The sequence below is a fragment of the Gossypium hirsutum genome, chromosome D11 (assembly GCF_007990345.1).
Source record: "Gossypium hirsutum isolate 1008001.06 chromosome D11, Gossypium_hirsutum_v2.1, whole genome shotgun sequence".
Lineage (NCBI taxonomy): Eukaryota > Viridiplantae > Streptophyta > Magnoliopsida > Malvales > Malvaceae > Gossypium > Gossypium hirsutum.
Window position 1 is genome coordinate 29,005,712 of NC_053447.1, and position 11,035 is coordinate 29,016,746.

The 11,035-nt window shown below is 35.8% G+C and overlaps 2 protein-coding genes across 6 annotated transcripts; one reads left to right on the plus strand and one right to left on the minus strand.

The window, feature by feature from the left end:
- The first annotated feature begins 2,923 nt into the window (after positions 1 to 2,923).
- Positions 2,924 to 6,109, plus strand: LOC107913313 (uncharacterized). Its single transcript, XM_016841857.2, has 3 exons — positions 2,924 to 3,649; positions 4,563 to 4,750; positions 5,214 to 6,109. The coding sequence occupies exons 1-3, from the start codon at positions 2,932 to 2,934 to the stop codon at positions 5,898 to 5,900; spliced, it is 1,593 nt and encodes a 530-aa protein (XP_016697346.2). The 5' UTR covers positions 2,924 to 2,931; the 3' UTR covers positions 5,901 to 6,109.
- A 181-nt stretch (positions 6,110 to 6,290) lies between these two features.
- LOC107913314 (ACT domain-containing protein ACR1) lies at positions 6,291 to 9,384 on the minus strand. Of its 5 annotated transcripts, none has more exons than XM_016841859.2 (8): positions 9,122 to 9,384; positions 8,468 to 8,541; positions 8,320 to 8,365; positions 8,018 to 8,132; positions 7,837 to 7,904; positions 7,069 to 7,713; positions 6,876 to 6,980; positions 6,291 to 6,752 (listed from the first exon to the last, which is right to left on the minus strand). In XM_016841859.2, exons 2-8 carry the CDS (start codon positions 8,536 to 8,538, stop codon positions 6,402 to 6,404), a joined length of 1,401 nt encoding a protein of 466 aa, XP_016697348.1. In that variant the 5' UTR covers positions 8,539 to 8,541; positions 9,122 to 9,384; the 3' UTR covers positions 6,291 to 6,401. The 5 variants fall into 5 exon arrangements, with proteins under 5 accessions (XP_016697348.1, XP_016697347.1, XP_040959951.1 ...); XM_016841858.2 differs by having other exon boundaries at positions 8,468 to 8,599; positions 9,122 to 9,383; XM_041104017.1 differs by lacking the exon at positions 8,468 to 8,541 and having other exon boundaries at positions 9,122 to 9,383.
- Between the last annotated feature and the right edge of the window lie 1,651 nt (positions 9,385 to 11,035).

Sequence of the window (11,035 nt, forward strand, 5' to 3'; positions counted from 1 at the left end):
GTAACTAATTGTGAACATGTGATTAATATATTACTAAACATGCAGTATCCACATGGGTGTATGGCCAACCCGTGTGAGGCACACGCCTATGTGCTAAGCCATGTGGGACAAATATGTGCCATTTTCAGTGTTCATCATATATCTAGCAAGCCTATGATTCATATACTAAATAAATGGCAACACAACCTATACAAAAACTAATCAACCATCATATCAAACATGCAACTAACCATTCTTAAGGCCATTCATTCATAAGACATAGGTCTTTCTTTTTTACAAGCTTAATGACCTAAGTAATCAACATTTAAACAATAAGTCTTATTCATTCATGATATTATTTTCAATTCATCTCAAAACATATCATATATAAATATTTCCTAGTCTTCTAACCAATATGCCTCAACGACACCTTTTCATAACAAGATTATACAAGCATGATAAATTATTCAAATAGGTTTGTACCATTCTTTACCATTCATGCATTTCAAACATACCATTTAACATGTATTATCATCACCTATTTAAGCATTTTATACCATTTTCATTAGCTTACCATTGTACCTCATTTAGTTATCAACTGACATTCACATCTATACCTTTCTTCACATTGATCACCTAGCAAACATCATTCAAGTGTTATCCACAAGCTAGAACCATATTAGCACCATTCAATATAACACAACCACTTAGCAAGACTTATAAACTTACCATCTTATGATCATGAATAAGTGTTATACACATATCATAAGCATTATCAACTAAGGTGGCACTTATACATATTAAGCCTATATAATGCCACAAAACTGAATCTTGGGCGATTAAAGGTCTACCGAGATAGAAGTTGGATAGTGTGAGCTTCAAGTTGATCCGATCTTCACGTTTCGCAAAAGACAACTACAAGATAGGAAAAACATAACCAGATAAGAATTAAATATGCTTAGTAAAAACATAGGTCTTAAAACATTAATTTACCTCATTTCATAAGTAAATCTATCCAAATAACAAATTTAACTAAGTTTTCTGTCACAACACACCACAACTGTAAGATGAGTATTTCATATATATTCATATAATCATCAATTCGTTCATGTAATTCAATTCAATATCATTTCATCAGAGCTATCAAGCGAAATGCAACATTTGCTCAATCAGAATAGGTGAATACAAATAACTGTATGATCTCATTCATTTCAATCACTATACCAAGTCAAACAATACTCTTTCATCAAAAAATCTTTAGCCCGATGAACAATAATAAAAGAGTTCGAATACACATGTTATAGTATCAAGATACACCGAAGTGATAAACAAGGCACAAAAGTGCATATAGGAGCACCGAAGTGCAAACATGGCACTAGAGTACATAACCGGGCACAAATGTGCAGTCAGAGCATCGTAATGCAAACAGGAGCATGAATATGCTATTAGAAGCATCGTAGTGCTAACAAGAGCATCGTAGTACTATCAGGAGCACTTCTTCAAGATTCAGGCATTCATGTTATCGCAACACTTTCAATAACTAAAACATGTATCATAATCATCTCAATGTTGTGCAATACTCTACACATGGTTTAATTATCACATACACATCTAATTACCTTTCAATTGAGTCCAAACTCAAAATTTATATCAATGTCATTTCATTCAAGATTCATTAAGTATATACAAGTATTTATAATACAATTAGTCCACATTTATTATCATATTCAATTTATCAATCAATTTTCTCAGTTCTATACGATTTAATCTACATCTCACCATTTGTATCAAATCACAATTAGTCCAAATTATTATCTATCATCTACAAATTCGTAATTAAATTATCTAACAATTTAAATAACAATTTAATTACAATCATACCATATGAACTTACCAGGGCAAACAATAAAAGTAGGAGTGTTAGGGATTAATTTGTAATTTTCCCTTTTCTTCAATTATCTACTAGTTCTTGATCTATACAATAATTAAGTTCAAAATATCAATTCTTATACTTTATAATACTCAAATACATGCATATGAACTTTTAATTTCATTTTATACAATTTTCTGAACTTTAACATTTTATTCACTTTAGTCTCTAAAACCGAAACTATTATATCTTTTACAAATAAGCTCCGTTTTCAATTTCATCATTCTTTAATCCTATAGAAACAATATTTACAAAAAAATTATATATCAAATCTACACTATTTTTATTTTAGTCTCTAAACTCAAAACTAACCAAATTCACTTTCCAGATAAATCCTATTTCATTTCTAAACTTCAAAATCTACCATTTAACATTCAAAAAGCTTAAAATTCATCAATGAAAACTCTTAAAACCTTTAAGAGTTTTACAATTTAACACCCAAGCTAATTAGATTAAACTACAACGATTTCAAAAATATAAAATTTATGAAAAATAGAGCCCAAGAATACTCACATGCATGGAAGCAAGCTTGGCCGAACCTTAGAACTTAAAAAATGGTGTTTCTTGATTGTTTGTTTGAAGAATCGGTGGTAAGGGTAAAAATAAAGATGATCACTCTTTTGTTTAATATTCTAACATATATATTATTATTAATTTATTAAAAAATTTAACTTATAAAACACCCATTAACCTCCCAACCAAATAAAGAATGGTCCTATCCTATTGCCATTTAAATCCTTGTACAGTAACTTTTAGGCTCATTTTCGCAATTAACTTGTATAGTTTTTACAATTTAATTTTTTATCTCAATTTATTTATATATAATAATTTTGTAAATATCTAATAATAATATTTATAGACTCGATTTATAAAAATGAGATCTCAGCTTTTTTGTTTAGACTCGATTTATAAAAATGAGGTGTCAGCTTTTTTTTTTTTTAATCACTGACTTTTTTATATACAAGTAGTATTTAATTCGTAAATATTAAATAATAATATTTTAGAATTCAAATATAGGTAGGATGATTTTTAGTGCAATTAACCCGTTTCTATTTCCTCCTCTTTTCGTCCCTCCAAACTGTACTTCGGACTTTAAGAACAAGATAGAACAGGAACGGGAAGAAATAATAATGTCGTGGTTATCTAGATCCATTGTCAACTCGCTGAAACTCGACGAAGACGATGATGACCGTACAGATGCTGCACCGAATCCCAAAGTCGAACCCGACCTTGACCCTGATCAATCCTCTCCCTCCCATTCCTATCCTTCGTCGGATCCCAACACTCCTCGTGGCGTTAAAGAAGACATCTCCGAGCTTACCAAAACCCTAACCCGCCAATTCTGGGGCGTTGCCTCTTTCCTTGCCCCGCCTCCTCTGGGGTCATCGAACCAACAACTCGATCACACTGAGAATGAACAATCCCTCCGACCACCGTCCGATGGTTGGGATGAGGCGTCCGATGAGGCATTGATATCGGGAATACGTAGCGATTTATCGGAGATTGGCGGGAAGTTCAAGACCGAAATCTCGAAACTGTCTAAAAATATTGCCGTCTCGGAGTTCACTAAGATGGCTTCGAATTTTCTTCAGTTGGGATCTGACGAAGAGAATCTTGAAAAATACGAGAGCGGAAACGTTGTCGGTGTGACGGAAGATGTTGTTGCCTTCGCTAGGGATATCGCGATGCATCCAAGAACTTGGCTCGATTTTCCCGTACCTGATAATGATGATTTTGATGGTAATTTACTTTCTAATTTCGCGGATTGATATGTTTTAATAAAAAAGAAAGCCCACATTTTGTTCATTCATTGGTAAATTCCCTCTGTTTCTCTTTTTATTTGGAGATTTCTTCCTGCGAATTGGGATTTTATTTGATTGATTTTGATTATTGATTATTCCTGTGCATATTGATTATCTAATATAAAATGTTGTAATTCTTCTTGCCCTTTCTGGTTTCCATTGAAGGATCGCCCAATTGCTTTATGCTTTGTAGTTGCTCAATCAGGTTAAGTTTGTAATCTCTATTAGATTTAGCTGAAAACCCCCGTATAGGAAGGTTTGGCTGCTTATATTGTCGTGTGTATAAGCCTGCCTGCTTTAGGGTGCTCTGTGTAGTTGGATGGCTGATTGGTGTTAAAGCAATTATCAGAACTGCTCATCAGTCTTACGTGAGACCTTTCTATATAATCTTTTATTAATGATTTGTGAATTTCTTCTTTGCTCTATGCAATTAATTTCTAATTCTGAATTAGGAAACTTTGGAGTGTAAGGTAGTACTTGTTCTGGTCATATTGTGTTATACCGTCCTCTGCTTCTTGGTGATACTCATGCCTTCTTTTTAGCTGATTCTTGGTTAAATTAACGTCTTTTCTTCTATTTAGCTGCCTTGCATGGCCAATATATATGTGCGCATGCGCTAGTATGGAAACTTCTGGCTCTTCACCCTTGAGAAGTTGGCTGAATATTTTGATGTCTTGTATGAAGTTGCATTTAATGGCATATCTCAGCACCATTTCATTGCCTCTATATTAACTAAGGGTTGCCAACTTCCATAAGGGCTGGTCTGTCCTTAATTATGCTTATCAGTGTTTTAGGTATGAATTTGGCTGATTACAAGTATCCTTGTATGTTTTTTCTTTTCTAAATTTCAGATTTTGACATGTATGATGCACAACAAGAACATGCCTTAGCCATTGAGCGTCTTGCACCAAGATTGGCGGCACTTAGGATTGAAATTTGCCCAGGATATATGAGTGAGGGTTGCTTTTGGAAGATCTATTTTATACTTCTACATCCCCAACTCAATGAACATGATGCAGAACTTTTGTCTACTCCCCAAGTAAGTTCGCCAGTTTTCTTGTTTTCATTGGTTGACCGCCAATTTTTGTTTTTCCAATTTATTGTAGGGTATGTTGTCAAGGTGTCTCTTTAAGAATTCATTTACCAAATTCTGGGAATGAGAAAAAAACATATAGTTACAGTTAAAAGATGCAAAAGAAATTCTTAGTGAGATAGGAAATTAGAAACTCATCTAGTTTTCAGCAATGTCTTTTCTAGACTTGAACATCATTTTCACTCATTCTCTCTCATGAGAAAGAAGTGCTAGTATATCAAATATTCTGCTTTGCCAATCTGTTCTGCTAGCAGCCCTGACATTTCCTTGCAGTGACCATCTTTGTGTAAACACATTTTTTTACTCTTATGCTCATCATTTCCTTCATTATTCTTTTGTGATTCAGCTTCCTTAACTCTGTTCCTCATTCCCTTTCTACAATTTTAACTGTTTAATGGTTTACAAGCAGGTAGTTGCAGCTAGAGAGATGTTAATGCCAGGGTTACAGTATCGAGCGAAGGTGAAGGTGGTAGAAGATCATTCTGAAAGAGACACTTCAAAAATAACAGCTGATTTACCACATGAAGAGTCTCTTTCATTGCCTTGTTCAAGTCAATCAAAGGCAGTGCTACTCAAGGCAACTGGAAGTGAAGAAGGCGATACTGCTATAGTTGTTGAAATTGAAACAGAGCAGCATCCAGTTCAGAGTGGTGAGATGCAGGTTGTTGACAAGTCTGTCATTGAGGAAGAGCCGATGAAAGTGATTAAACATCAACATTCAACATCTGGTTCATCTGGAGTTTCTATTGAGAAATTTGAAGATGATGCTGATGACTGGTTAGAGGAGGAAACTTCAGAGGCATTTGGCAGAAGTGCTACCACAATCCCACTTGGAAATGATGAGGATGTTTCATTCAGTGACCTTGAGAATGATGATGACGATAGTGTGCCAATAAGTTATAAGCAAGTGACATCTGGTTCTGATTCTTCAACAAAAGACTCAAGAGATTGGGTTCAACTTGGCAGGAGCTCTACAGACTCGGTTAAAGATGTTAGCTGTGTTGGTGATAAACATCTTGGGTCTGAGGAGGTAAGTGCTCGTAACCCTGAAACCAAGGAATCAAATGACTGGCTTGATATTGAAGAGATCATGTGAACTCTAAACCTTTGGGGTATTTGAAATTTAGATTCTTCATGGTTATATGTGTATGGTTCCATCAGTCCAAGCTAAGGCTCTAGAAACTGTGTTTTGTACATAAAACCCAGTTAAAATTGGATAATTTTATGCTTATGTGATTTCCACGTGGATTTGTGTCTAATGAATTATGTAATTGCTGTTTGATCAGAGAAAAATTTGGAGCTGTAGTGATTGAAGTTGTTATGTATCTTTGTGGAGCGATGCATAATGGCTTAGCTAGAAACTACAATATGCTTATCAGGAAGTTGTTTGATGCAGGCTTGGGACAGGTTTGTATTGTAGGAAAAACTAACGCCCTGCTCTACTTTGAATTTTCATAGAAGAATTGCTTTGGGGAAAGAATCAATGTAAGCAATTGCTGATTTATTCCAAGAGATGAAGAAATTTATGTACAGACAATGACATAGTTACAGCATGAAAGGGTAGTTTAGTTACAGCATGAAAGGGTAGTTTGGTTCCTTAATGACCGAAACTGGATGTAAGTCGCTCAAGCTGAGACCACAAGAGATTTCCTAATGAAAATCTGGGTCTTTCTTCCATTTCACCGCTGCTTCTGCTGACACTTAATGAAGAATTGGGGCACTTGTTTACAACCAAAACAGATCCCCCAATCTGTTGTCTCACCAATTCCACCGTTCTTGGATTTGCATCATTCCCTGAAGCATCTGTAACATAAAAACATCCGCTTGCTCTTTCCCCATGTGTTCCTATCTCCGTTCGTGTTATTGATAGCCCATTTTCTCGGAACACCCTCGTTAAATACCACAGCAACCCCATCTTGTTTTCAGTACATATATCCAGCCTTACCCCCTGCGTCAATGCCATCACATAAAAGGATTATATTACTTTTGTACCACTTCATCTGTCCGTATCTAACACATTTCAAAACATGGGAAACTGAACCAAAAACTTAAATGTTTTTATGTAACTAACATGGGAAACTCTTCGTTCGATTGCCGCAACCAAACATTGGGCAAGTTTACGACTTTCAGTTTCCGACACCAAACTGCAGCCGTCCTGCCTCCTTATAAAATATTCCTGGAAGTTGAAAAAATAAACAATTTTAAAACCATATTAACAAGGATAACATTGCGAGACATTTGCAAGAATTTCCAAGTTGACTTACCTGATTAGCCATGGAGCCTTTTAAGCTGACGGCTGCATGGAATACAACATATTGCATGTCGGTTAAGGCACAAACCGTATCAAACAATAGCTTGTTTCTGTCCCTACTCCTCAGGTTCACCAGCGAGTACCCTTTTTCCTTGCAAGTCTCAACCGTCACATGAGTCTTCTTACACCCATTCCAGTGCCTGCAGCTGCCATCACATCCCTGACATGGTTCGTAGTCTTTGTCGGCGTACATCATTTGGTGGAGCCGCCGTTCCGTATGTGTCCTATCAGCTGCCGGAGCGGTTAACAGTACACTCCTCTTATCTCCATTCTCATGATGGCCCTCAACTACAATCTCTAGCTTCTCCTGTACTAGAGCCAGCCGTTTTTGAACCATGATAGGCCCTCCTTTGAGTCCATCTTCCACTTGAATTATGCAGGCCATGCGGCCGTTATGAGTCCACGCGACGGCTGCCGTAATATGGCATCCCAATTCGTATAGGGCTGCAGATATATCAGACATGAGGCCAGGCCGGTCCCTTCCAGTTATCTCCAAGGCCGTATGCTCTGTTGAGATATGGCATGGCCTCAGCTTCCTTTTGTGACATGTTTGTAATTCCTTTGGAACCCCTCCTCTCCTCCTAGTATCACAAAGTTCCTGTCAATTATCATTTCCTTTTCCCATTAGAAAACAAATCAAAACCCCCCATACCATAATAAATCAAAACTTTGCTACTCCATATATATATAATATCAGAAAAAAATATAGGAAAGAAGAGACCTGTTGTATGTAAAGATTAAGAGTCTCATCAGTGATTTTCTTCCCAAGCTGGTCTCTCACATGGAACACTGCAAGCCATGCAACCCCAAAAAGGGAAAAACAAACGAATTAGGGGGACTGAAAATTACTGTTTGATACTTTATGGTGGATGGTATGTGGGGAGGAGCATTGAGCCACTGACCATCCATGAGCCATCCACCGTCGGAGCAAATGTATGATTTGGATATAACAAGGTCGAGATCAGTCAAAACTTGGACCATTTCTAGCAAAATCCCATGCCTGTTTGCACTGTCCACCTGTGAACGATGACATAAATAAAGAAGAAGGGTTGGTTTCCCATGTTATATTCTTGCGTTTCAGATGGCTATATTCCCTTTAAAAGCCTCTTTAGAAGAGAACTGCATACACCCCAAAAATATCACACAAATACCCTTTTATATATAAACCAAACATCATATATCAATAGTTTAGTTTATTCTGAACCTTGACAACCGTGCAGTGTTGGCATGTGTCGTTATCGATACAAACTCTGCAAAACACCAAACTGGCGAATTAAACCAAGCCAGGTTTCGTTTTTATTTATCAAACAAAACAAGTAATTAATATAATTAATTCATTTTGTTTGCAATACCTTGGAGCATTGATTCGTTCAATAAGGGACTCAAACTCAGGGTCAATATAAGGCTGATAAACAATCTCCATCTTCTTGTTCAAATAATGAAAAGAAGGCCTTTCAAGTTTTGCTTCCTTTGGAGACTAAAGCCTTAGGAACCATGAAAAAGATATGCATCAACGTGATCTATATACATGCCAATAATTGAAATTGCGTGGCAAAACAAATGTATATGATAGAGGAAGTTATGAGCTAGCAGCGGCGTCCAACTTGCTTTTTTTTTTTATATATAGATAACAGATATGGAACAAAGGATATGATTGCAAACGACAGCTGTTTTTTACGCTGATATGAAAATTTCTGCATGTTTGGCTTTGTTTAATTTACTCATTGGAAAGGATAAGAGAGAAGAAAATTAAATGAAAATCTCTTTGGATCTAATCCAAATAGGATTTGGGGGTCATCGAGATAAAACCAAAAAACGATTCCTATTGACTTCTGGGTATTCTCATTGCATGCATAAGTGCAAAAACAATTAAAAACATATTGAATTTTCTATAAAACCCTCCCTTCCCTAAGTGTTTTCAAACACGAAACTCAAATGGAAGAAACGTATAAAGAGATGAAAAAAGAAAAAAAAAAGAAAAAAAAAGGGAAAGAAACTAAAGGTACCTTTGTATAGGAAGAGATGGGTTTGAACTGCAGAAGGCAAATCTTCTGGAAACAAGGAAATCAAATAACAGTCCCTGCGATTTTGCTAACTATAGGAAGGTTTTTATGGGTAACAATGGTGTAAAACCGAAACAAATGGAGAGTCTAACTAAAATAAAGAACGTTGATCATATTTCCTGTTTTCTTTGTTAGATGGTTAAGTGTGTGATGAAAAAAAAAAAAAAAGAGTTGTAGTTGATGCAAGGAACTTGGGAGGTGTTTACATAAGTGAATGAATGTGAAAAGAGCTTTATATGGAAAATTTGGTTAGTTTCCTTTTTACGTAGTAGGAAAATGTATGAGTGTCGATGCGGATTTAGCCACGTACGAGGTTGTAACACGCGTGTCACTTCTGGGTTAGGGCGGCTCCAGCTCTCCCATTCATCGCCACCTGGCTCCAAACCTTTTGTGGCTCTTTACCCAGTCAGGATTAGGTGTCGATGACGTGGCGTCTCATGGTGGGTTGTTTCATAAATTAAAATTTTCTATTTTTGGTTGGTTGATGAGTAGTTTATAAGGCTGAGCTGTTTTCTAGTGATCTGCATTTAGGCTAATTACTATTTATTCTTTCCCTAAAATTGCTCAAAATAGTTTTAAGGAAATATTACTGTTTTTAACCACGTTTTCGGGCAAATTACCAAAAAAAACTCTATTTTTTTAAAATTTACCGAAATAGGCCCGTTATTTTATTATTTATCAGAATAGATCATTTTCCCCGAAATTGCGTCCACGTCAGCGCGATGTCAGGGGACGTGTCAGAACATTACGTCCACGTCAGCACCCTTTGCTTACGTGGACACAAATCGCGCCTACGAGGACGTGATTTGCTGACGTGGATGAACAGTTTATGTTTTTTAGCTTGGAAAACTTTGATAGGCCATAACTTTTCACTTGGTTGTCCGATTGAGACGATTTTTTTATTTCGAATAACTTTTCGAGATCTACGCGCTGACAAACAGCCGAAGGCGGTTTGCCATAGTTTTCATCGAAAAAGATCCTTTTTTGCCCCTAAATTTGATTTTTTCGGTTTAAAATTGAATTTTGAAACATTCAAAACATTATTTTCCTTATTTATTTGAAGTAAACACCGGATTTTTTTTACAGAATTGTTGTATTATTTTTTATGATTTGACACGTGTATGGAATATGTCCGATAAATCGTTAGAACGTAAGTAATATAATTAAGATAATAACAATATTTCTATAATATGTCAATTAATTAGTTTGGCTTAGTTGGTTAAGATGCTTACTCTTTTCCCTTAGTACCTTGGTTCAAATCTTGTTGGTACTTGTTGCTATTGATGTAATATTGAAGAGTTAATTAATTAAAAAAATAAATACAAGTACAAAAAGATTCAAAATTTATTTTTTCAAAATACTAAAAAAGTCCTATATTTTTAAAATTTATCGAATGGGCCCGGTATTTTATTTTTTTGACCGTTGGGTACTGTTCACGCGCGGGCCGAAATCGCGTCCACGTCAGCGCGAGATGCTGACGTGGAAGGAAATCACGCTCTCAAGGACGCGATTTCCTTCCACGTCAGCATCTCGCGCTGACGTGGACCCGATTTCCTGATACGTACCCTGACATCGCACTGACGTGGATGCGATTTTCCGGAAAAAGGACCATTCCGGTAAATAATTAAAAAATGGGTCTATGTCGGTAATTTTTTTTAAAAAAGGGCTTTTATTGGTAAATTACCCCACGTTTTCCCCAATTTTTATTTAATTTGGATTTTTCGGATTCTCTTTTCATTTATTGTTATTATAAATGCATTTATAGCCCCTCCCCAAAATTAAAAAAAATCAATTTAGTTCTTTTTTGAGAAATTAATAATTTAATTTAAGTATTTTTAATATAATTTTTTTAGTTTT